This window comes from Crocodylus siamensis, chromosome 3, assembly GCF_052110815.1.
Source record: "Crocodylus siamensis isolate JL-2025a chromosome 3, ASM5211081v1, whole genome shotgun sequence".
NCBI lineage: Eukaryota > Metazoa > Chordata > Crocodylia > Crocodylidae > Crocodylus > Crocodylus siamensis.
Window position 1 is genome coordinate 109344092 of NC_143397.1, and position 25796 is coordinate 109369887.

The 25796-nt window shown below is 45.1% G+C and overlaps 1 protein-coding gene across 1 annotated transcript in view; it reads right to left on the minus strand.

Moving 5' to 3' along the window:
- DNAH6 (dynein axonemal heavy chain 6) overlaps positions 1 to 25796 on the minus strand; it is a 254044-nt gene that overhangs the window by 184715 nt on the left and 43533 nt on the right. The window contains exons 15-22 of the mRNA XM_090038956.1: positions 24647 to 24898; positions 21329 to 21457; positions 17869 to 17982; positions 13798 to 13941; positions 12948 to 13160; positions 11868 to 11960; positions 7905 to 8024; positions 4629 to 4809 (exon numbers count right to left, since the gene is read on the minus strand). Coding sequence (XP_089895082.1) covers positions 4629 to 4809; positions 7905 to 8024; positions 11868 to 11960; positions 12948 to 13160; positions 13798 to 13941; positions 17869 to 17982; positions 21329 to 21457; positions 24647 to 24898 — 1246 coding nt within the window. The remainder of the gene's footprint in view (positions 1 to 4628; positions 4810 to 7904; positions 8025 to 11867; positions 11961 to 12947; positions 13161 to 13797; positions 13942 to 17868; positions 17983 to 21328; positions 21458 to 24646; positions 24899 to 25796) is intronic.

Sequence of the window (25796 nt, forward strand, 5' to 3'; positions counted from 1 at the left end):
TGAAAACCACATTCACCATTTGTGAGGCTGTATCACACTGAAAACTTATGTTGAACCTGTGGTCTACCAAGGCTCCCAATTCCTTTTCCATAGTGCTGTTATTCAGCCAGGCATCACCCATTTTATATTTGTGTTTTTGATTATTCCTCCCAAGGTATAGCACCTGGCATTTGTCCACACTGAATTTCATCCTGCTAACTCTACCCTACTTTTCTAATCTGTTAAGAGCTTCCTGGATTGTGCTTACATCCTCCAATATGTTTGCAATCCTTCCCAGCTTTGTGTCATCTGCAAACTTGCTCAAGAAGCTGTCTATGCCAGCATTCAAATTAATAAACATGTTGAACAGCACTGAGCCCAGGACAGACCCCTATGGAACTCCATTTAAACTACCTGCCATTCTGACATGGGCTCATTAATAATGACCCCTTGGCTCATGGCTATTGAGCTAGTTATCTATCCACCTTATATCAGTTTTATCCAATCCATATTTCTCCAATTTGTTTATAAGCAGGTTGTCCGGGACCTTGTCAAAACCCTCACTGAAGTCCATATATACTATATTTACAAAATACCCTTCATCCACCCAAGTAGTTACTTTGTCAAAGGAGGAGATCAGGATTGTCTAACATTTTTTTCCCATAAATCCATGCTGGCTATTTGTGACCATCCTTTGCTCCTCCAGAAGCTTGCAAATGGCCTTCCTTAGAATATGTTCCAGTAACTTCCCAGGTATTGAGGTGAGGCTAACCAGGTTGTAGTTCCCTGGGTCTTCTTTCTTACCTTTTTTAAAGCAGAGCACTACATTGGCCCTTTTCCAGTCCTCTAGTACCCAGCCTATCTCCCATGCCTTCATGAAGATCATAGCTAAGGGCTCTGTAACCTCCTTTCCCAGTTCCTTCATGAGCCTGGGATGAAGTTCATCTCGCTCTGCTGACTTGAATTCATTCAGGCCCAGTAAAAGCCATCTGAGCACCTCTTTTATTATCTTCTCCCTCAGTTTGTCCCCTTCCCTCTCCACAGAATACCTATTAGGTGTCTGGTTGCAGTTTAATTTTTTTGTGAAGACGGAGGCAAAGTAGCTGTTGAGTAGCTTTGCCTTCTTTACATCTTCAGTTAGGAGTTTTCCCTGGCTTGTTAACAGAGGGCCCACAGCTTCCTTGTTTTTTCTCTCCTGGCCAACATACTTTTAAAACCTCTTCTTGTTGACCTTAACCTCCTTTGCCAAGTGCAGCTCATTCTTTATCTTTGCCTTCCTGATTTTGTATTGTTTTGCTTATGAGTTGACACCACATTTTTAGGTTCAGTATTTGGTGGGGGAAGGAAAGCTTTGTCTCTGAATTTAAGGCAATAACAACAAATAAAAATCCTTGAACTTACAAATCCTTGAACTTCTTGCACTTACAAAATCCCACAACATATCAAATAACTGAGGAAAGGATCCAAAGGGTTCACAGATTGATAGACTACAAGGCCGGAAGGAACCTTGGAAATTCATTGGGTCCAGCCCCCTGCACCAAGCAGGAAAGATAACTGGGGTAAAGCGACCCCAGCAAGGTGACTGTCCAGTCTCCTCTTAAAGATTTCCAGGGTAGGCGATTGCATCACCTCCGGAGGGAGCTTATTCCACAGTCTAGACACCCTGACTATGAAGAAGTTTTTCCTAATGTTGAGCCTGCATGTATGTTCCAGGAATTTGTGGCCATTACTCCTGGTTTTCCCCTCAGGTGCCCTGGTGAACAGTTGGTTACTGAGCTCTTGATGTACTCCCCTAGTGTAGCAATAAGCTGCTACTAGGTCCCCTCACAGTCTTCTTTTACTCAGGCTGAAGAGTCCCAGATCCCTCAGCCTTTCCTCATACGGCTTGCCTTTTAAGACTTTGATCATATGGGTGGTTCTTCTTTGGACCCTCTCAAGCTTATCCACATCCTTGTTAAAGTGCGGTGCCCAGAACTCAATGCAGTACTCCAGCTGTGGTCTCACCAGTGCTAGGTAGAGTGGAAGAATCACCTCCTTGGTTTTGCTGGAGATGTATCGATTGGTGCATACCAGAGTATTATTTGCCCTACTAGCTACAGCATTGCACTACTGGCTCATATTCATACTGTGGTTTATTATTACCCCCAGGTCCCTTTCATTCATGATGCTAGTCAGTTTGGTGCCACCGAGCCTCTAGGTGTGTTGGGGGTTGCTCGTCCTGAGGTGGAGCACTTTATATTTCTCAATGGTGAACTTCATCAGGTTCCAATCCGCCCAATTTTTTAGCCTGTCTAGGTCCGACTGTAACTGCAGCCTATCTTCAAACGTGACCACACTTCCTCATAACTTGCTGTTGTCTGTGAACTTGGCCGGTGAGCTCTTCACCCCCACATCCAAATGGTTAATAAAGATGTTGAAAAGTACTGAACCAAGCAATGACCCCTGCAAGACACCGCTGCCCACTTCTCGCCAGGATGATGTAAATCTGTTCATTCGACTTCCTGGGTCCTATCCTGCTTCCAGTTTCTCACCCACCTGTCTTGGAATTAAGCCCACAATCCTCCAATTTTCTCACAAGGACATCATGGGATACTAGATCAAAGGCCTTTTGGAAGTCTAGGTATACAACGTCAACCTGCTCTCTTGTGTCCAGGTGGCGAGTTACCTGGTCATAGGAGATGAGGTTGGTAAGGCAAGACCTGTCTGTGACGAAGCCATGCTGGCCGTCATTCATAATCTTACCTTCTGCAAGCTTAACACAGATAGACTTCTTGATGAACTTTTCTAAGATTTTCCCTAGGATGGAAGTTAGGCTGATTGGCCTATAGTTACCCGGGTCCTCCCTCCTGCCCTTCTTGTGGATGGGCACAACATTGGCCCTCTTCCAGTCCTCAGGGACTTTTCCAGAGTGCCACAAAATTAAATGCACACACACACTTATATTTTTAAAGCATCCTCTGTACCAAATAAAATTTTGCCTAAGGTTCACTATATTGTCTTCAGCCTAAAAAATGTTAATATAGATCAGGACAAATATTTTTAGTTCAGTGAAAACTATTTACAGGCTTAAAAAGGAAGACTTCATTATTAAATTATCAGATCTGAACTGTAGTCACAGGTTCAAACTTCATGTAATACGGGACAGCCAAATCCTTGGATCCAAATAGCCTGGGTTCAAAATCTCTCAAAAAAGAAAGCGGGTGATTATATTTACACTACTGTGTCAACTCAGATTAGATCTCCCCTAAAAGTGTGAGAAAGTATATTCAGCTAATTTGTACTATGGAAGAATTAAACACATTGTTGTCTTTTAAATATTTTAAAGCTAACCTCCCTCAGAGAATTTTAGTTTAGTGCTGAAAATTTCACAATCCCCAGTAAGTCCAAATAATAAATGCAAAATCCACTGTAAGCCAAAAACCAACAAAACATTAAAAACCTTCTTTAACTTCTTTAAATATCCACCCTTCTAAACTGTTTTCAACTCTGCCTGGTTTCCTGTCAATTCAGTAAATGAGCTCTTTCTGGGCTCTGTGCCTCCAATGACAATCTGTCACATGGGCTGTCCCAAAATCTTCTACAGTCCCAGCTCCAGGTGGACCCACAGGTCAGGAAGCCTCAACTTACCATTGGGCTTAGGACTTCTGATCTCCAACTTTCAGGAAGGTGAACTACTGCCTGTCTTCCACTGCAGTAGAGATCAAGGAGTTCTCTTGAACTACAGAGCAGTAGCCATCTGGGTCATCCAGTCTTTGTGGCCCTTTCCCACATAAACTGAGCCTGCAACCTTGCTGCCACCAGACCAGAGCAGATGACACAGTGCAGCAGCCTTAAAGGACTAGACAATGTGGACTAGCCATCGGCTCCTCCCCACTTAACTGTGCTGCCTAGGGTCACATGAGGATTAGATGATCCTTCACTGCACCCTTTTTAAAAATATATATTTTTAGCTTCACTGCTTTAAGTCTTAAAGGGTTCAAAAATAAAAAAGTTTGATCTGAGCCAACCCTATCTGAACTAAGGAAGAGGACTGTCATGTAAATTCTTAATTAAGAATAAAAGAGAAAAATAATCAAATTAACAACAGCAGAAAACTAGGGGTGGGGTAACTGAAGCAGCTGCCAGAAGTACTGGCTTGAGTGGAGGCAAAAAATAACTGCAGCTACTTCAGCCACACAATACATCAGTAGCGCAACTGCAGCTGGAATTTGCCACTGTCCATAGGATGCAGCTGCCCCCAGCCTCTGGCTGTGTTGTTACATCTGTGTAGAAAACATAACGTGGAAAAGAAAGAGATACAAAGGAATACAAGGTGAGAAGAAAAAGGAGCCAAGACACTGAATATATACCTTGGAAGAAAAAGAGAATGGGGTGAAGCTAGGATGAGAGGGACGTTTTAATGAGAGGAAACAAAGTACGGAAAGTTTCATCCTGGATACACACTGATCACAAAGTTGACTGCAAATAGGGATATAAAACAAGACACAGCTATCTTATTCCTTTGCGCTGCAGGGAGTTGCCTTCAGAAAGAAAAAGCATGTCTATTTTTTATCCCACTAACAGGCTTATCTTCAGATTCGTCAATGTGGAGTTGGGATTAACACAACCTACAATTTATTACATCAGCATAATGCATCATTATTTTATACCAGGTTGAGTAGCAGCACGAAGAGCATTTGGGAGACGATTAACTTTTCTCATTATTTCTTTCCAGGATTTATCCACCTGTAAAAACATCTTAGCTTCACCAGGCAGTTGCCTTTGAATATCAGGAGCACTAAAAATACTTTCTAAGTACAGCCAGTTTCTCTGACAACTCAGCCATTCTTCCTAGAAAGAAAGGGAAATTGAACAATTAGCCCCCTGCCTTTCCAAAGTACGTGTTCACACATATGGACTGCTGACAGATATGAATAAAACAAAAAACCATGCAGCCTACCAAAAGAGGCACCAATTAGTTTGGCCTGGCTCTGCAGCATCCATCTAAATCATGTGCTTCAGCTGGGCTTTTTGATGCTTTTATCTAATAGCTGATTTAATCCAAAAAGCCCTGCTGAAGTGCCATATCTATACAGATGTTGGGCGAGCCAGGTCCAAATAACACGATGCCTCTTTGGGGCATGCACGACACTCAGTGTGGGGGTGTGCCAAGTTTAAAGCAAAGCACTTCCTGGGGGGAGTTTTTTATGTCTGTAAGCAGCCATAGACTCCAGGCATATGAACAAGTTAGCACAAGGTATGCTGGGGTCTGAATTTAAAGTGACCATCAAGTACTCTACTGCAACTCCCCTAACTCTTGCACACTCTTCCTCCACTATCGTGCCGTAATGTGATTTTTAAATTAGGAAGTGGAAGAAAAATAACGTATTGATTCTAAACATGAATCGTCCATAATATTTCAGATATTCAACTTGCTGAGACTTAATTCAGCAATGTATATTTTACCCCTAGCATCTGGCTAGTGTTGGTTTTTTTGTTCCAGTCTAAAAACCACACATTCCCATTTCCTTTGATTTCAATATCTCAATTTTTCCCAAATATTTATTCTGCCACAAAACTAAAAAATATAGGTCTAACTCATCCCAGCCTTATATATTCAACCCCAATTCAGAAAATGTTCTTATCTGCAGTATTGCAGGGCTGAAGCTTCCCTCTGCCTCCAAAGTCTCATTTACCTATATGTGAAGGAGTGAGACAGAACATACAGCATGGAGGGCCAGCAGGACTGCAACTGCAGCCCGGAAAGGAAGGAAAATACCCACCCAATTTCCGGAGGAGCATCTCGCTCAGGATTGGCGGAGGAAGGCCGCTCAAAGGTATTTCTGGCCCCAGAGAGGGGCAGGGGGGGGTCAGTTCCCTGCAGGCTGCAGGGAGAGAGGAGCAGCTGAGCATCTCCCCAGGCAGATACTGCAGAGCCTGCCTGAAGAAACCTGCAGGAGTGACCCTGAGGCAGGAGGAGGCCTGCAAACAAGCAGCTAGTGGGAATCTCGGGAGCAGAGCTGCAGCTGAGGATCCGGAGCAAGGGAGTTCGCAAGGCCAGAGTGAATCTCCGGACTGGAGTTTTTCCAGCATAGGATCCGGAGGAGGATCCGAAGGGAAAAAAATCTACAGTCACAGATAGAGCCTTCCTGCACATTGGGGGAGACCCCAAAAAACTGTGAACATTCATAGGGGTGCAAGACAGGCTCAAACAGCAAAGAATGGACTAAGGGATTCATTTTGGAAACATTGCCAGAGCGCAACAAGAAGGCTGAGAAGCAGCTGGGGGGGGGGGGGGGGGGGGGGGGGGAGTGGCGCCGCGGTTCTGTGATTTCTTTTGTTGTCTTTTTTTTAATTTTGTTTGAGCACAGGCAAGACCGGCCCCTGGAAGGGTGTACCCAAACAAGGCACTAGGACACCCTGGGGCGCAGAGAAGTTTACTGGCAGCACTGCAACCTGGCTGCGGAAAAACATCATAAAACACCATCTGGAGAGGTTAGCCTGGAGTAAAGGGGAGGTTTGGAGCCCCACAAAAGACACAGGGATCAAGACCAGGCAGGATCACCGTGGGCATTGGATCCCGGGAATATAAAGGTCATCAAAGTCGTGGCAGGCGAGAAAAACATAAGATTCACTTCCTGGCAGACCTGGTGATCCAGAGCCAAGGTCTGCCAGGCAGACAAGCACTAGCAAACCCTACAATACCGACAGATATCATACCATACCACAACTAATCAATTTCAGTGACATGTATACACCCCAGAATACTTCCCAGCAACACACTTCTGGTGGGAAATAGCATATATCAAACTTTCCGGGCCAATCTCACTCTCCATTGCCATAACAGGTCATCACCTTCCCTACTCTCCAGGATGCTTAGTCCTTGTATCTGACCCTTGCAGCTAAACCTACCTGCTTCTCCTGAGGTCCAGAAAAGAACTAGTATCATAAATTGTAGGGCTGGCAAGTCAGTCAATTAAATGGTCAAATATTGTCAATTGGCCAATCAAATGCACGTTTTTGAACAGTCAAAGATTATAGCAATTTTAGGGAAAAAAACCTAATTTTTTTATCGTTTTCTTGACAGAAATATGATTTTTAAATTTTTTTTTACATAATTCATAATGGAAAATTTGTGGTTTTTCTGTATATTGTTTGGACCTATTGGCAATTTTTTACAATTTCTGAGTGATATTTGACCAATTACCTAACCCTAATAAATTGTGAACACTCTCACTATGGATCTTAGGGTTGGCTCCATATGTTGGAGCCAACCCTAAGCCAACATATGCCGCCAACATATGCCGCCTGTTTCTGAAAGCCATATACTTGCCACCTAAATAACAATTTTACGGTGAAATTTAAATAAATTTAAGATGTCTTGCACTCAAAAGCTTGTTTAACATTATTCCAATTATATAGTTGGTCCAATAAAAGACACCCCTCTGGGAAATCCTTGCCTCAAACAAATATAAGTTCACTGTTATTTGAATTGCTTGTGAAAACCATTGACAAAGTATAGATGATTTCCCCTATGACCATACAATGAATAAAGACACAATAAAACACACATCATTTCTATCCACGTTGTTTGCAACCTGCTTAATTTGCAGTGGGTTGAGGATGCTCAGTTGATGCTACAGCAAAGCAGCACCTTTTAAAATAAAAATCACAGCAAAGAGTTGAAGCAGCTCAGCTTTCCTGTGAGATTTTTTTACTGCAGGTCTATCCCCAACTAGTTTGCAAGCTGTCATCTTTGCAGGTTCATAAAGAACCTAATCATGTACAGTAACCTGGCATGACCTTCTTTTTTCAACTGATTTTAGTAGATCTCCTTTCAGCTATTTGTACATATTTGGCATTTTAAATAAGCCGGCACTCTACCATGACACTCTTAAAGAGACTCCTGCTAAGCCCTCCAAATTATGTTGTCGTTTATTACTCACCAGTGTTTGACTGAATAAGGACAACTGTTTTTGCCATTCATCTACTCGTGCTTTGAGAGGACCCACATATCTTGAGGAGGCGATAGTTGCTACGGTAATAGTGCTGTCATCAAGCAAGACCTCAAATAAGAAGTAAACAGCCTGTCAGTTATTGTCTAGGCCAGAGCTGTCCAACTAGTAGCCTGTAGTCTACATCCATCCCGGAGGGGTTAACCAACAACCCCCAGGCTCCCGGTCCAGGTCCCACTCCCCCCCATAACTATCCTGCAACCGCTACATGGATCTCCAGGCTCCCCTACCCTCCTTCAGCTTCTGTAGTAGAGAGGAGGTCACCTGCTGTGTGTCACCACAGGGGGAGGGCCACATGGCTCAATGCAACCTAGGGAAAAATACACCTATCCCTGCTACTTCAAGTGAGAGAGTGCAGCCCACAGATATCTTGCTGCAGGGCAGTCACTCTGTTGCCAGGGGAGGCAGGCAGCAGTTAAAAGGAGGTAAAGCAGCAGGCCAGAGCAATAATTAATCAGGGTGGAAAAGGAAGCCCTTGAGCCTGGCCTTGAAGACTAGTGGCCCTGACTGTGAAGGAGGAAGGAACTGCAGGATTCCTCCTTGAGGTAAGTACAGTTAAGTTGAGCTGATTCTATCGTGACAGGCCATTTGGGATGGTTGGGAAGTTAGTCAGGGATCCTATCCTGGGATACATCTTGTGATAGGAGAGGCTAAGGCACAGGGAAAGAGCCCTACAAGGGTCTGGGACCCAAGTGGGTTGCATGGGGTTGATGACACATAGATTAAGGGAGAGGTGAAGGCCCAAATAAAAAGATCTACCACCGTGTGTCACATAGGCTGTTGTGTGGGACTAAAGACAAGTGGAGTGCAGGAAAATAAGGTGCCCTGTCAGGGTCTGGAAGCCAGGCAGCTCTCCAGGGCTAAAGCTGAATAGAGGAGGGAGAGACAGAGGCAGTTCCTGGGATTCAGCATTAAAGGGAAAGAGTGGCCTGCACCCAGTGGTCCAGAGAGACTGAAGGCAAAGAGGGTGGGAGGGGGAGGGGGTGTACCCAGCTAGGTTCTGGGCCCCAGAGGGACTGCAGGGGAGGGAGTCACACTCTGCAAGTGCCAGGGGCCCAACAAACAGAGAGCTCCTTAATGTGGTCAAAGCCTAGAGGGTCACAATTAGAGCCCACAGGGCCACGTTTGATATTGGTAGAGCCGATGGATGCTTGCCAGGTATAGGGGGTGGAACAAAGGACCTGAGACACATGATCCAGAGGGAAGGCTGGCAAGCCCAGAGACAAAAAGGGAAGTGAGGCAGGGCCTGGGAGCCCGTAGGTGAGGGAAAAGCTAGAAGCATAACGAGGAAATGGGGATCTGGGCCAGAAGGAGGCCACTCAGCGATGAGCAAGAAAGAAGGAAGCATCAAGGGTTTACTCTGGTCTTGGATGGCAGCCTCCCATATCTTATCTACATGTCAAGGATGGCAGACAAACTTACGGCAGTGGCTGAGAGACCAACAGGGCAGGACAGGAATTGGAATGTCCTCTAGTACAGGAGTTAGCAACTACTTTGGCTGGAGGGCCACTTAACAAGTTTTGGTGAGCTGTTGAGGACTGTAAAGAAAGCCCCGCTCTTTGACAGGTGCCTCACCCTCTGATCACCATCTTGGGACCAGAAGTCCAGCGCCTAACCCCTGACTTTGCCCTGAAACTCCCTCCCCTTGCCCCCAGGAGTAGTCCTTTTGGGAGGGGGCAGGGGTGCTGTCTTGGAACCAGAAAATAACCAAACCATATACTAAAAATCAAACACCTACTAGAACGTAGTTTAATTTAATTTTAAAAAATATTTTGGCCTGATTTATATGTGTGTGTGCGTGTGCATGCGTGCATGCATAGTGTACATAGAGGTGATTGCAAAATAGCTCAAAATAAAGTCTTACTTTTGTATACTGTGTGGAAGGGGTGTATGGAGTGTGTGGGGTATGTGGGTGTGGTGAGATGTGGGTGTATGTGGGGTTTGTCGAGGGATGTGGGGGACATGGGGGGGTGTAGGGGTTTGTGGGTATGGTGGTGTTTGGCATGTAGGGCCTGCTTCCCACACATCCTCCTCCATGGTGCACAGCCTCCGCTGCTGGCAGTAGCAGCAGCAGGCCCTTGGGACATTCATGACCCATGGAAGACGGAGCCCCCTGGCAGTGCACAGTTCTGGCCAAGTCCTGGGAGCTGCATGTGGTGGCAGGGAGCAGGGCCCAGCTGCCAGGTCCATCACATGGGGCTCCCCATGGTTCATATGCAGCTCCTGGGATTGTGCCGGAGCTATGCACTGCTGTGGGGAGCCCCACATAATGGAGCTGGCAGCTTAGCTCCACTCCCTGCAGCCTGGGTGGCAGGAAGCAGGGCCCAGCTAGCCAGGATTCACTACACAGGGCTCCATGCCATGCCCACAAAGTCCTGGGAGCTGCACATGGGGGCATGGAGCAGGGCCAGGCCACCGCTGCCTCCATCATGAGCAGCTCCCAGCTGAGTCCCAGGAGCTGCATGTGAGCCACAGGGAGTCCCATCAGCCTGGGCCCCATGCTCCCGTGAATCTGGGCTTTTTGCTCCCGTCACCCTGCCTTGGCCCCAATGCGGGTCACACACTTCTGCCCAGCTGCACCTTCCCCTCCCCGCCACCTGCTGCCGCTTCCCTATCTGGTGCCTGGAGTACTGGAGCAGGGACAGGAGGAGGAGCTGATGGATGCCAGGGGAGCCAAGCAGGTCCCCAGGCGCCTGCAACAGCTGCAGCAGCAGCCCTGCATGCAAATTGTGCCCATTAACCAGGGCTGGGGCCCTCCTGCAGGTGAGGGTGGGAGTGTAGTGTGCTGACCTGGTGGGAGTGGGTGGGGCTCCACCCCATGTGGAGTGCAGCAAGGGCAGTTGTGAGCCAAGCCGGATACACTTAATTGGTGGGTACCTGGCCACGGGCCAGATGAAATTGCCTGGCAAGCCAGTCTGGCCTGTGGGAGCTATTTTGCCCGCCCCTGCTCAAAGGGGTGCCATGGTTATCCTCTGGAGACAGTTCCTATCACACGGGGGGCTGGAAGGGAGCTATACAGTGAGGTGCAGTAGGGAGGAGCACGTAGCACAATATGGCGTGCAGCCCAAGTGGTATGTCGCCTAGGGGGTTGCACCTCCTACACAGCATGTGGCTGGGCCGGCCTGTGGCCCCCAGCCCTAACAACCTTGATAATGGAAGAACAATGCTGTGCTGTATTCAATACATATTGTTTATTGCCTAAACTGAATTCAAGTTTGGCTAAGTTAAGCAAGTTTTATAATACTTTTTCTAAATAACAGGAAATTTGGTTCTGATCTTTCAAACAGCCCTGCACAAGTGAGCCCCAACCACCTGTGTCAGTCCTAAGCAAATGTTTACCTGTGTGTAGCCAGCTGCAAAACAGGGGCACATTACATGTCTTGGGTTTAATGTTTAACATTAGGCAAAACCCTTATCATGTGTACATTAACAGAAATTACATACCATGACGCAGGGCTCTTCAACTTCAGCGCTACATGTGCTGCTGGCATGTGACCTTGGGTCACACACTGCACGGGCTACACACTGTGTGGGTAGCTGGCAGAGTACAACCCCCACTGAAATCAATAGTGGGCTACACAGGCAGTGCATGGACCTACCATAAGGCCATCCAGGCCCACAGGTTGCACATTAACTGCTTGTGGGGCAGCAGTTGTTACAACAAGGCTGTCCAGATACTGCAGTGGTAACCAACATAGCTGAATGTCTATATAAACTACAAACTATTTCTTACCTTGAAAACAGATGGCTAAAAAATGTGAATTTAAAATTTGCCATGTGGTAGGGTAATATTTCACCAACAAAAACCACTACTAGACATTACCCAGGACCTTATAAATGTAATAATTGCTGCTAACATCCTCACCCAACTTTTAAGTAGCAACAGTTACTTACTTGAAGGTCATCTGTGCCACCAAGGATGAAAACGTCTTTAGAATCACGATGTGGAAGAACAATGAATTCAGTAGTTTTCCAAGCATCTTCCACCTCATTGAAAAAATTATAAACCTTGTAAATCTCCTTACAATAATAAATACTAGACTTTCCAAATTAAATGAAAGGTAAATGATCTAATTTTGATTAATGAAAAGTAGATTTTATGTAAACAGATATGGCCAAATGGCTGTTATTTTATGGTGTTTCATATCTCTTAGAATTATAGAATCATAGAAAGTGAGGGTTGGAAGGGACCTCAGGAGGTCATCTAATCCAACCTCCTGCTCAAAGCAGGACTATCTCCAACTAGATCATCCCAGCCAGGGCTTTGTTAAGCCAAGCTTTATAAACCTCCAAGGATGGAGATTCCACCACCTCTCTAGGTAATCTGTTCCAGTGCTTTACCACCCTCCTAGTGAGAGAGCTTTTCCAAATATCCAGCTTAAACTTCCCTTGCTGCAACCTGAGACCACTGCTCCTTGTTCTGTCTCTTGTTGGGAGAGAGAAGGAAAAAAATCACTTCTAACTTTGTCCTTTTCCTTTGAACATGCATGCATCAAGTTTTTCTCTTCTCATTATGAACAGAGCTATAATAAACATGACTTGTGTTTTGTCTGCTTAAAATCATGCTAAGTTTCATAGAGCTGTTACATGCCAAAACATGGCATCAGCACAAACTTACTGATTGACACTCATTAAATCAGAAGAGACAGAAAAACCATATGTTCCCTTCTGTGAGTCCAATATTCTTTGCCAAAGAAAGTTACATGGACAGTGCAGCTGCAGGATGAGTTCTTGTATTAGTAAACCCTTCTTGAACATGTCCCATGGAAGAGCATGGGGCAATACAACAGATATTGCACTTTTGCTTTATATTTTGTTCAAATAAAAACTTCTACTTATTATTAACATGGTACTTAAATTCTGTGAACTGTAATTACGAGAAAGAGAGATTTTTTTTTAATAGTTAATATAATGGTTAAAGTTTAGAACATGTTGTGTGAAAAACAAAACCAGTAATTTGCTCATACAAGTTACCTTCTTGAGCATTGTTTCTAAAGAGGCTTCTCCAGATGCTTGCCCAGAAACATCCTGAATTTCCTGAGCGAAGTCAAATATACTGAGTTCAACAAGTCTTGCCAAAGATAATGGATTTTCCAGATCAAGCAGCGTTGCATTAACTACTTGCTCCAGAACTGTCCAGTGTCTTGGTTTCAAAAAGGGGTTTCTTAGGTCTGTGATGACTGGGACCTGAAAAAGCAAACCAACCAGAATATTACCTTTTTCTCCTATTAAGTTTATTAAGCTTATCTTGCAAACTTAGACTTCTCTCAAAGTATGCCTTTCAAATAGAGTTAATGACTAGAAGTGGTCACAATTTAAATTTCAACCTTTTCCTCATGTTTTTAGAATAAATTATTTTTTCCCCGATTTCTTTTCGTTTGTTTGAAATGTTTCAACTTTCAGAGACAAAAAATCCCCATCGCCTTTTCCAATTTGCCTCTGAAGGAATAACAGAAAACAAAGCAATCTCCGAAGACCAGGAACAACGGTGACAAGGAACAATGGTAATAAGCTGATGGAGAATAGGTTTAGGTTAGAGATCAGAAGGCAATATTTTACAGTTAGGGTGGCCAAAATCTGGAACCAGCTTCCCAGGGAAGTGGTCCTCGCCCCTTACCTTGGGCAAATTCAAGAGGAGGTTGGGTGATCACCTGTCTGGGGTCTTGTGAACCCAGGATTCATTCCTGCCTGTGGTAGGGGTCAGGCTAGATGATCTGTTCAGGTCCCTCCTGACCCTAGCTACTATGAAACTATGACCATTTAAAATTCACTTGTATGTTTCAATTTCATGTTTTTGGAAGGTAGTTTGAAATTCACATCTTACCTTGTCTTTCATCTTTTCTACCTTCTCTTTGAGTCGTGGCACTATATTATTAGGTGGTAAACCTTTTTCCAACTGATTTACAAATTTGGCATATTTAGAAACTTGAGAATTCAGGAGTTCTGGATCCAGGCTATCAAACTTAGACTGCAGAAATCAAGCACAGAAAATACCCTTAATGATTGATACAAGAAACGAATTTGCCACCTCAACTCACTTTGAACAGAATGTTACTCCAGAAAATAAATGTGATAGTGATGATCTAGGGGACTGATCTTACAATCCACATGCACTCAACCCTTTTATTTTTTATAACATATGTATAAGTCATTTATAGAAATGGACTGTGTTTCTTTCAGGGCTTCAAGATTGTATACTCTAAAGCAAGGGTCAGCATCGTTTTTCAAGCTGCACCCCTGCCAGAGCCACACAGCTAGGAACTGATGCCTGTGCTGCCACCACTACTCCCAGTTCCTTGCTTCCCTGACACTGTGAAAGTGCAGCTTCCAGCCAGGAAGGAACTGTGCTGGGGCCAGGCAGCTGGAAGCTTTTCCCATGCCACTGCCACTACCGCTTTTCTCTACCTCCTCGCCCCCAACTTCTGGCTTCCTGCTCCCCTCCAGCTGGAGGCTAAGTCCCATGATGTAGCCTTGAGGAAGGGGGAGGGTAGGAGGGAGAGAAGCAGCAGGGGCATGGGCACAGCTCCCAGATCTCTGGCTGTAGTGCAACTCCTTGCTGCTCAGCCCCATTGTGGAAGCAGGCACAAAGAAAGTCCTGCAGCTCCACAGGCTGGATCCAGTGGCTCCACAGGCCACATTCAACCCACAAGCCACACTTTGCCAACCTCTGTTATAAAGCAAAGCACTACTTTATAGACACAGGAAGCTTTATAGACCTTTATAAACCAGCCTGCAGAGCCAAATGGGCTGGGCACCCCTGCTATAAAACACTATTGAAAGAAGATCCAATATGAACTGCTGACTTGTACAAATTAGCAAAGAGATAGACAATGGTTTGACACAAAGGAAAGCTGGCACCTTCACGATTACAATCTTCCACTGTCAAGAATCCCAGGTTTTCTTAAACAATTGAACAATACAAATTAGGCACACAGAAAGATTTCAATGCAATTCAAATCCAATGCTGTCTTCATTATTTACCAGGTACCTAACCAATCCTGAACTTGATCTGGTACAAAAAGGCATTTTATGAGTAAATAACTACAAGTAAGGAACCCATTATACCAACTATTCCACAAGGTGGGATGAGATGTAGCATCTCTCTCAAGCACATTATAACAACCCTTGAGCAGGACACTGGCCGCATCTACATGGAACGCCTTTTTTGTGATGCTACTACACAGTAGCCTAATACTACTGTGCAGTAGGGCCGTGTCTCTGTTTTTGCTATGCAATGCTACTGTACAGTAGTATCAGGCTACTGTGCAGTCAGCATCTCCTGTAGATGCAGCCACTAACCACCACAGCCCAGCTGCTTTACCTGTGGCAGTTTAGAGTGCTATACCTTGCAGTTGTGACAGGGTTGATTGTGTAGTTTTAGTAATAGGTTAGATAGGGATTTGTATGGGGTGGTCTGGATAGGGATGATCCTGCTTGAGGCAGGAGGCTGGACTAGATGACCCCTGGAGACTCTGTCCAGCTCTATTTTCTATGATTCAACATGTACCTTAGCAATTTAATTCTACTTTGCTCTGCTAGAAAAAAGCTCCCAGTTAATAAAGTATGGCACCTAGATATACAATAGGAAATGCACTTTTGATATGAACAAGCAATGAGTCAAAAGCAGTGAGGGAGATAAAAATTACAAAGTGCTAATATTTAGAAGTTGTTCAGAATACATCACTTAGCACAAAATCATCTTAATTTCTCTTTCAGTTATTTTTACTGACAAAACCCAAGGTTGCTACATACATAACTATAAATCCTGATGACAGACTCACAAAAATTAGGTCAAAGCAGTTAAAATGTTGAATTTTTCAGACTGATGAAGCTGTATTGTGTCATGGAGAATGTCTCTCTCAGCTGGCAATGAAAAAGGAGCTGACAGAAGTACTAAGGGTGTGCTTCCACATTTCAATTAGTACCTGCTAACTTTAAGGAATGTTAAAGGTAGCATGCAATGGGAACAGTGGCATGTTCAGGGATAATATTCTCTGTAACATGCATAGCTCTGAGCTGCTGCCAGAGGGCTGGAGAGCAGGCATGTAGCTAGGAGCTGACAAATCTGTTACTTGCCTACCCAGCTTGCTGGCTTTAGCAGCAACACCCCCTCTTGCCTTGCAGAGCATCCCCCCAGCACAATGCAGACACATGCACGCACACATGTAAACACCCCATCCCCAGACTTGTTCTTGGGTGCTGCCAAGCAGTACAGGGAGCGCAGGGGGGCAGCAGTGGGGGAGTGGCTGTCCCTGATTGCACAGGGCAGAACACAGCCCAACCAAGAGCACACAACGAACCCTGATAGTGCCGCTGGGCAGCAGCCAGAGGTGCACATCCCCACCTCCATGCACGTCATGCTATGCTGCAAGTGTGTGCGTCATGTTGTGTTGTGAACACATGTTGTGCTTTGTATGTTGTGTTGTGCTGTGGGTATAGCTCCCCATCTCAGTAGTGGGGCAGCTCCCTTCCTCCCTCCCCCTCCCACTCTCCCTGCAGTCAGACAGCTTCCTTCTTCACTCACCAGCTGCTGCTCCACTGTCTCGGCTGTGACTGGATGGGAGAAGGACTGGAGTCCAGAAAGACAGCTAGTACACCTGGAAGCTACTTGGGAAACTAGAGGACTGCAGATTGGTTATTTGATCTCCCATGAACAATTAGAAGTTGGGAAAAGTTGAGCTGGATAGCACAGCTCAAAGAAAATCCTCACTTCAAATGGCATAACTCTAAGATGCCTAGAGAGCACTTAGCACTTGTAGGGAGCATGGATCTGTGAATATGTGATCCTTCACATTTGAAGAGTCCTTAACAAGGCTTAATTGTACTTCTAATTTTGCCCTTTTCTAGTGGTCTCATGGAAAAATCACTGTTGTAGGACGTTGTTGCTGGATAGAAGAGGCTGAATAATTGTATGAACAAATTGGTATTAGCAGCTTTGTTTGCTGATACACAAATAACTAACACTCAGGCTGTGGAGTGTCCTCTTGACCACAGCAAGCTGCACTTCCTATATATTTTAGATGGAACAGAACAAGAGAGAATAAAGAAAAGTTACCTAAGACCAATTGCCTACAATGGACCAGTGATATATTTTTTCTGTTTGCCTTTTGCAGTTTGTGTGACAGGAGTGGAAACATTCATTCCCCAGAGATAAATATCAGTGGCATATATTCGTGCCACTACTGGATATTCGTGCCACTACTCTTGTACACGTGTTCTGGCACATAGCAAGTTGCCCCAGGTGGGGTAGGAGAGGCTGAGGCCAGCACCTGGGGTTCTGGAGCCCTCCTGGAGCTGCAGCAGTGGCAATCCAGGTGCATGCAGCCTATCTGGCAGCAGGAACATAGCTCTGGCTGGCCAGGTTCCAGTTTCGAGCAGCACATACCATTACCATGTGCGCCACCCTGCTTTTTTCTGGTATGGGGTTTTTGTGACACTGGGAGATCCCAGTGTCACAAAAACCCACCAGTCTGCATATTAGCGGCAATTGCCTGCATGTGTGATGCATGTGGTTTGTGGTGCCACAAGCCACATGTGCACACTCATCTGGATGCGCTCAGAAGGGTCAATTAGCCTTGACTAATGACTTGCTATTGTCAGAATAAATCTTGCTTTATCTGCACAAATCCTGCCATATCATTCAGGTTTTACAATGTTCATTAGATAGCACAGAAAAATCTGAGAAGCATTTCCTGGAAGAATTTACGTAACTCTTTGATCAGCTGCACAGTAACCTTTTACTACTCAAGAGGTATTAAAGCCTAGAGTGCTCTTTTTGAAATATAAAAGACATGTATAGTGTTTTACATATTATATAAAACAGAATTATATACTATAAACTTTACTACAGATAACTTTATAGCTGTTCATTTAGAAATCAGTGCATTTATTCTACCTCCATCCATTCTGTGTGGAGTATTTCCCATTCAGAAAGAGAATCCCAAAGCAACTGTTTGAGTTTCAGTTCTGCACAAACTTCTTCCAAAGCATCAAATTTTGCAACTTCTACCTTTGAAGGGAAATTTAAAAACAAGTTATTTTCTAATACAACCAATTCTAAAACAACAAAACTTACAATTTTAAAATTCCCCAGTTTACATCTGACAGATTATGAAGTTAACATTGAGGAGGAAAATGGAATATCACCTTTTTACACTGACAGTTTTAGTACCAAATAACTGGTTTTATAAGACAATTCTTAAATACACTTTTGCAAAAGATGCTGAGCCATTGAGAACTCGGTCATATGTCTTGACTCTTTTTTACCTACAGCTTCTAGTAAATACTGCATCTTGCTGAATAATTTCTAAACTGTTCTGTGAAAAGCTGTTTAGGAATGGAGACTTCATTAACACAGCTCTTTCCATTTAAATACAGGTAGAAGTATTCTTTCCGTGTAACAGCTTATAATACCTGCACTTGATGAGTTTATATGATGCAAATACTTGATTGCTTAACTACTCATGCGTTCATATGGCATTATGTTCAATTAAGCCCTTATTTACCACTTAGGTAGAACCCAAAGGTGTTGTTAGATTAGCAGCCAGAAAAATGGTAAGGAGTACACCAATTAAGATTTTCTTGGCCGATACTGACAGTTAATTATTAACCAACTATACTGTCCAATACCAATCTGATAACCAACGTTTAGTAATAAAGCTCATCAAACAGGCTTTAGTTCAAGGACCCCCACCACCATGTCTAAAAGTAGAGATGCCGATACAGAAAACACAGCGGCACTTCAATTGGAGCAGCTCTCGGAGCTGCTCTAATTAAAGTGCCGCCCCCATCTCCTGATCAGAGCACCCGCAAGTGTCCCGTGCCACGTGCAGCCCCTGCCCTTCACCCCCAGGCTTGGGGCACCTGCCTGAGCCTGAGGCTGCCCAGGACTAGACTATGTCTGGGCATTTAAATCAGAGTGGCTCTTGGAGCCAGTCTAATTAAAGTGCCACTCCCCGCCCCCAGGCTTCCTTCGCACCAGGGGACAGACCCTGTTGCACACAGCAGGGGGGAAGCAGCTGCCCTGACCCCTGCCAAGCTTTGCCCCTGGCCCCTGGTGTGCAGACCCCCCGGCACTGTAGGTTGAGTCCTGCTGGGCCGGGCTGGGCAGCTGCACCCACCTCTCCCCACCTCAGTCACATCTGCTGCATTCAGTACCTTTTACAATGCCTGACCCAGCCCCAGTCCGCAGTCCATAATGCACCACATCAGCACCTAGGACACCACAGCAGCTGCTCTGCTCCAGCTCAGCCCACCTGCTAGTGAGGGGATGGGGGTGTATCTGGGGTCACCCCAGCTTGTGGGAGGGAACCCAGGTGTCCAGGGACCCAAGCCCTGCGGATGCAAGAGGGAACCCAGGCATCCGGAGGCCCCAGCGTATTTATCGGACATTATCGGCTACAACAGCCAAAAAAAACCAATAATGTTAATTTTCCTTTTATCAGTGCCGATCCGTTACCCAACCGATATACCCGTGCACCTCTAAAAATGGTAACTTCCAAAAGAATCCATTTTTCTAGCAGCACTGAGATGCTGATGCAATGTACCCCTCTAGTATGATACTATTTCAAATACACTTGTACTTTTGGAGTTACTCAAAGCAGCCCATTTACACACTCATCTAATTTAGTCTCCCCCAACACAGTTCCCAGAAGTTATAACATACAGTGCTATAGCCAGTAGTGCTTTAACTTCTGGGAATGAAACTCTAGAAAGAAGCTTTAGCTATTGCACTGTCAAATGCCATACTAACAAGAGTTGTACACCATGCTGGCTATTTCAGAAATGCTGGTAACTTGTTAGAAGCCTGTATTTCCTGAAGTGATGTTGCTCAAAAAACTTGCAAGCTCCCCAGCTAGCTGCACTTTTCATCAATATTATATTTAAAGACATGCACAAAAATTTGCTGAGACATATCTCATCTAACTCTCAGGAGGTCTCAGACAACAGGTTCACAAAAGTAACAAGTTAGTTTTATCACTTCTGATTTTTAATGTGCCTCTCACAAGACTCCATCTTCAGAGGAACCTGTCCAGCTCCTCCATGCTCATAGACCTGAAAGAACCTCAAAGCCCAACAGATTCACAGACTCTAAATAAACAAGAAGACCTGTTGAGATATCTAGTCCAGCTCGTTGTTCATGGAAGATTGTGCCTTATTGTATTCTTGTTTGTGTATTTTCTTCCTCGTTGAATAAGCCTTTAAGGGAGAACAGGTAGCCATGTGACAGGTAGTTGCACAGGACTCTGAAAGCTCCGTTAGTGCAGACTGTGGCAGGGCACTGTAGGTGCCTGCCACTTCAAGACCTAAGCCAAGCAGCCGGCAGGCGCCTGATTGTGGCAGCCACGGTTGATTCAGGGCTGCCTGTATAAGCAGGGCATTTTGCTGCTAGCAGGTTAGGCAGCAACACTGCCTGGCTACAAGGCTTCTTGGATCATCCTGGAGGTAAGGGAAGAGCTGTAGGGGATGGCTAGGAGGCTCCTGGTCCTGGACATGACCTAAAACTGCACCCTGCCAGGAGTGGGTGGCCTGGTGGGGCTCTCAGTGGCGCAGGAAATTTGGTGGCAGCATCCATTAATACAGTCACCCCCTTCCCTCTGCCAAATTCACAAGCCCCAAGCCTTGTTTGGCTGGTCAGGGCTGAGACCCCTTCTCCTGTGGGGTGGGCCATGCCCCCACCCCCACTTCTGGATCAGGGTGGGGCCATGCCCCCTTCCCTCTCCATGGAGCCAAGTCAAGCTCCTTTCCTCTGCAGAGCTCCAGTGGGGCCTCTCTGCCCCACTGCCACCCTCTGTGTGACCACTTGGTGCCCGCTGTGCCTACCCTGGCACTGGATCAGAAACACCAGCTCAATCCGGTCCACAGACAGATTGGACACTGCCAGTCTGGCCCACTGGGCAAAAAGGTTGGGCACCACTGCAGTAGACCATTTTACAAACCGCAAATACCAGCTGGTTCTCCTGTTGAAACTGTTACAGACAAATCCAAAATCTATAGGCAAAATTGTGGAGAGGCCTTTGTTAGTTCCCTGTAGCATCCCACATACAATTCAAACAGCTCATAATTTTCATAAAGCCTCTTTCTAAATGTACTGCTCTCAAAGTCAACTGTTTTAGTTAGGGCATCACAAAGATAAAATAATAAAACATGTATCAATATAACCTTTATTTGTGCACAAGCAGACTGAGGCAGAAAAGCGGGTATTACCAAGGAATCGCCAACAAGCAACTTGATATTTATGAAATTTTGCTAAATGGAAATATCTGTTTCTTTAACACTGAAGGAAACAAAAACAAACCCTCAGTTCAGGTTTCATAAATGTAAAACAAGTACTGGTACTTGTGGGGAAAAAATACCTTAAAATTCTTCTGGTAGGATTTATACTGGAACGCACGTTTCTGTAGCTCATCCAGAATGTTCTGTAAGTCCGTAAGAATTTGGTTTACTTTGTCTTGGTCAGCTGCAATATCCAAAATCTGTGGATCCTATTTAGCAAAACATTTTATTGTCAGTTCTAGCTTCAGCTTGTAGTAAGCACTGAAATAAATGTCTCATATTTTAGGCCAATGGAAAGATTAAATTCAGTGAAGCATAAGAGCAACATTCCAATATTGAAATATATAGTATAATGTATGTGCAAGGAGATTTAATCCTCTTTAATAATTATTGGAAACGGTTATTAAGTATCAAAGATTCCAAAAACAGATTTCCTCTATTTACAACTAAAACTATCTTATTTTACCCCCAATCTTCAGTTTGCTGTCTGTGGGAGTCAACCACAGTGGTCACCTGAACATCTAGAGCATTCACTAGAGTGTCTGCCAGTGATTTTACTGTCAATTTTTCTATCATTACATGGCCTGCTGCACTGGTTCAAAATGAAGATACTATAAACATGGCACCTCGCTATGCCATTGTTGGCATTACACATTAATATGACTTTCCCAGAACCTGAGATCTTACAACAATGTGGGGAAAACCCACAGTCAAAGCAATAATCAGCTATTTTATATAATATGAAACATTCTATTTTTTTTAATCTATATATTCAAGATGTCTCTGAACATCAGGAGTCGTACATCTTCTCTCCCATATGCTTCCCCACCTTACCCCACTAAGTATTGTCAGGCATGGGGAAGTCTAGATTTTTGAGACTCCACTTGAGGTCCATGCCACCCAAGAATGCGGAAAGCCTAGCATCCTGGAATTCATGGTACCTCAGTACTTGAGGAGGACTTTAGGTGAGAGCAGGAAGTATATATATACACAGCAGTATAGAGAGGACAAAGCTGATGAATCCCCACAAGGAGGGAAGGGTACAAAGAAAAGAGACTGGCTGTTGAAACTTCAAGACATTCTGTGGCAAACAATTCCATCCCCCCAGTCTTTGCAAGATCCACCATGCTGTAAGCTCATACATATCTGATTTGATGTAAGAGATTTAGAAATTAAATAGATTGGGCCATACCCTAAATTGAGGGTGGGCAATTATTTCAGCTGGAGGACTACAAGGTGGCCACACCCCATGACATACACTCCGCCCCCTGGTCGCCATCTAGGGACTGGAAGTCCCACCCCCCAACCCTTGACCTTTGCCACCAGAAGTCCCTCCCTTTGCCCCTGGAAGCACTCCTTTTGGGAAGGGGGTTTTCCATCTTGCAACCAGAAAAAATAAATAAATTATATACTAAAAATCAAACATCCAAAATAAAGTTTAACTATATTTTTAAAAAATAGTTTGTCCTGATTTATGTGCGTTTGTACTGTGTATGTACAGGTGATTCCATAATAGCTCAAAATGAAGTCTTACTCTTTTCAATTGTGGGGGGGGAGTATAGGAGGGTTGTGGGTGGGTGGGTATGGGGTTTGTGGGGAGCTGTGGGTGAATGTGGGGTGTGGATGTGGGTGGGTGGACATGGCGGTTTGTGGGGATGGGATTTGTGGGGGGCTGTGGGGTGTGTGGAGGGGAGGGTGTCTGGGGGTGTGTGTGGTGGGGTGTGTGCATGTAGCAGTGCACAGGGCTCCCCCCAGAGGCATGTGGGTGTGACTGCTGGGGAGTGTGTTGTGTTTGTGGGGTGTGTGATTATGTGTGGGGGAGGGTGTAGTTGTGGGGAGGGGTTTCAGGTTATGGTGGGGTGAGCATAGGAGCCCCCATGCATGCCCCCCTAAGCCAGTCAGCATCCACTCCACAGCAGCCCAGAACCTGCGCACCCTGCAGGACCTCCCCTCTACTGCCAGCAGTGCACAGCCCCAGCGTGCCCTGCACCCACTCTGCACCACCTGGCCATGGCACATCATGCCACCCCCTGGGCACGCAGCAGGGCTGGAGCAGCACTGCGGCAGGACTGCCTTCCCAGGCAGCCCAGGTGGCAACAGCTCCTGGCTGTCACCGCTGCTGGCCCCAGCCCCACCATACCGGCAAGGATCAGCGTGTGCAGCCCCAAATAGGCACGCACCACACCTGCTACAGACTTGCCCATGCAGACTGAGCAGCAGTGGCAGCACCAGGCAGAAACTGTTCCTCAGCACAGGGGAAAAGCAGTTGGTTCCCGCTGCTGCACAGTCCTTACTGCAGCTGCCTGGAGCCCATGCTGTGCCAGGCTGCCCAGAATCTCTGCAGGCATCACCGCCACCCTATTGGGTGCAGCAATAACAGTGCAAAGCAGCCACAGGGCAGCCCAGAGGCAGCAGTGACAGAAACTTTCGCTCCAAGTGGCTGCAGCGAGAACTGCCTGGCAGTGGCGAGAGGGAGGAGCCGCTTTTCCTCTGCACTGAGCAACAGTTTCTGCCCGGTGGTGCTGCTGCTACTCAGCCCAGACGGGTGAGTCTCGAGCAGGCACAGGGCACACTGGGTTAGGGCTGCCCACGCTCCTTCCCACTGCTACCATGGGGCTGGGGCCAGTGCCATCCAGGCTTCCTAGAAAGGAAATCTAGCCATGGAGTTGCTCCAGCCCCACTGCATGCCAGGGGGTAGCAGGACAAGTCATGGCAGCGCAGCACCTGGGCCAAACAGGACCCTATTTTGACTGCAAATTGAGATATAATACAGAACACAGCTATCTTAGTCCTTTGCACTGCAGGGAGTTGCCTTCAGGAAATCCTGTCTCCAGAAATAAGGTGCAACCCTTCAGCTGATACAGTTCAATTTAAAACAGGACCATTTATTTTCAGTGCTTAAAAGGCACATTTTGTATATAAGGAATCTTTTGTTTATTTTGTATGTAAGGAATCTTGTTTTTGGAAACTTTGATACTTAATTGAGTCTACTGGAGTGTGGTAATTACCGTACTTCAGCAGACTCCAGTGTCTCATGTATCAGTGTCCCTGCACTTAAAAATGGTGGTGGGGCTCATCAAGCAAGCTTTAGTTAAAGTGCCCCCACCACCATTTTTAAGCACAGGGACACCGATACAGGAGATGCTCCAGGCACTTTAATTAGAGCAGCTCTTGGAACCAAACTAATAAAAGCGCTTCCCCACCACCCACCCCACCCCACTCCTGGAGCATGTGTATAAATGCCCGATATGTTTACAGAGTTAAACAGAACCTTTATAACTTCACAGTCCTGACTGCTGCTGGGGTTTTTTTTTGGATTTTTTGGATTTTTGTTTGTTTGTTTTTGGGAGTTTTTTGATAAAAAGTGAAAAAGAGAATACAAACTGTGTTCTACATACCTGAGCTTGCTGTTTCACTTCTTTTACTTCTTCATTTAGCTCTAAAACATCCTGATCTAAATGCTGACAAAACTGAGTAATGCTGGTATCTCTTTCACCCACAGCTTTGTCAATAGCATTGCGAACTGCAACAATTGATGGTTTCAGAGTTGCAAAAAGAGCAAAATCTTCAGGAGGTGCAGGGACTTGGTACTGTTCAATAAGCTGATACATCTGTGTTACCACATTTGCTTCTTCTTCAAGGCTTTCAATCTACACAAATAATCACATTTACACTATCTTGAACCAACTACATTTTTAACTGCACCATTATTTAATCCTAGCTATGTTGCTGATAGTATCAAACTACAGTTAGAATATGAATATAATTATTACTAATAAACATGACTTAAAAATAGCCTCTGGTCATAAGAGCAGATCCAGTAAAAGATTTTATTTACATAGACAGATAAACAGGTTAATTTTATCCCTGTATTTGTTAGTCTCTTATCTCAATACTGCTTAGAGAATATCACAGGAGACTATAGTTAGGTTACTGGAGGACAGAGACTGGTTGGGTTAGAATGGCATCTTCTTCACTGTAGCTTCCTTTACTAAAGAGAATGTTACCATATTTTCTTGCATACAACATGCCCCAGAATAAAATACACCCCTTATTTTTTAAAGGTAGAATGAAAAAGTAAGATCTTGCCTTGTAGTAACTGGCTGCATCTACATGAGACGCTGACTGCACAGTCATTTTAGTACTTGTACGTACAACAACTGCAGTTACTGTGCAGTTGCATCGATGAACAACTTTTAGATAATGCTGACTATGCAGTCCCTTATTACTACTGTGCAGTAGTGTTGCATCAAACATCATGCCATACGATGCTACGGCGCAGCAGTAATGAGTTACTGCGCAGTCAGTGTGTCATGTAGACATGGCCATTGAGTAGCAGCAGGGACAGAACTGAGCCTGCTAATTGTTCTGCTACCAGTGAGTCCCATGCAGTTTTTACTTTCGCTTTTGCCCAGCATGCAGTAGAAACTGTTCTTACCATGTGTCTAACATAAAACGTAAACTCTAATTTCCAGTTCATAGAATCAATGAGTCGGAAGGGACCTAGACAGATCATCAAGTCCGACCCCCTGCCATGGGCAGGAAGGA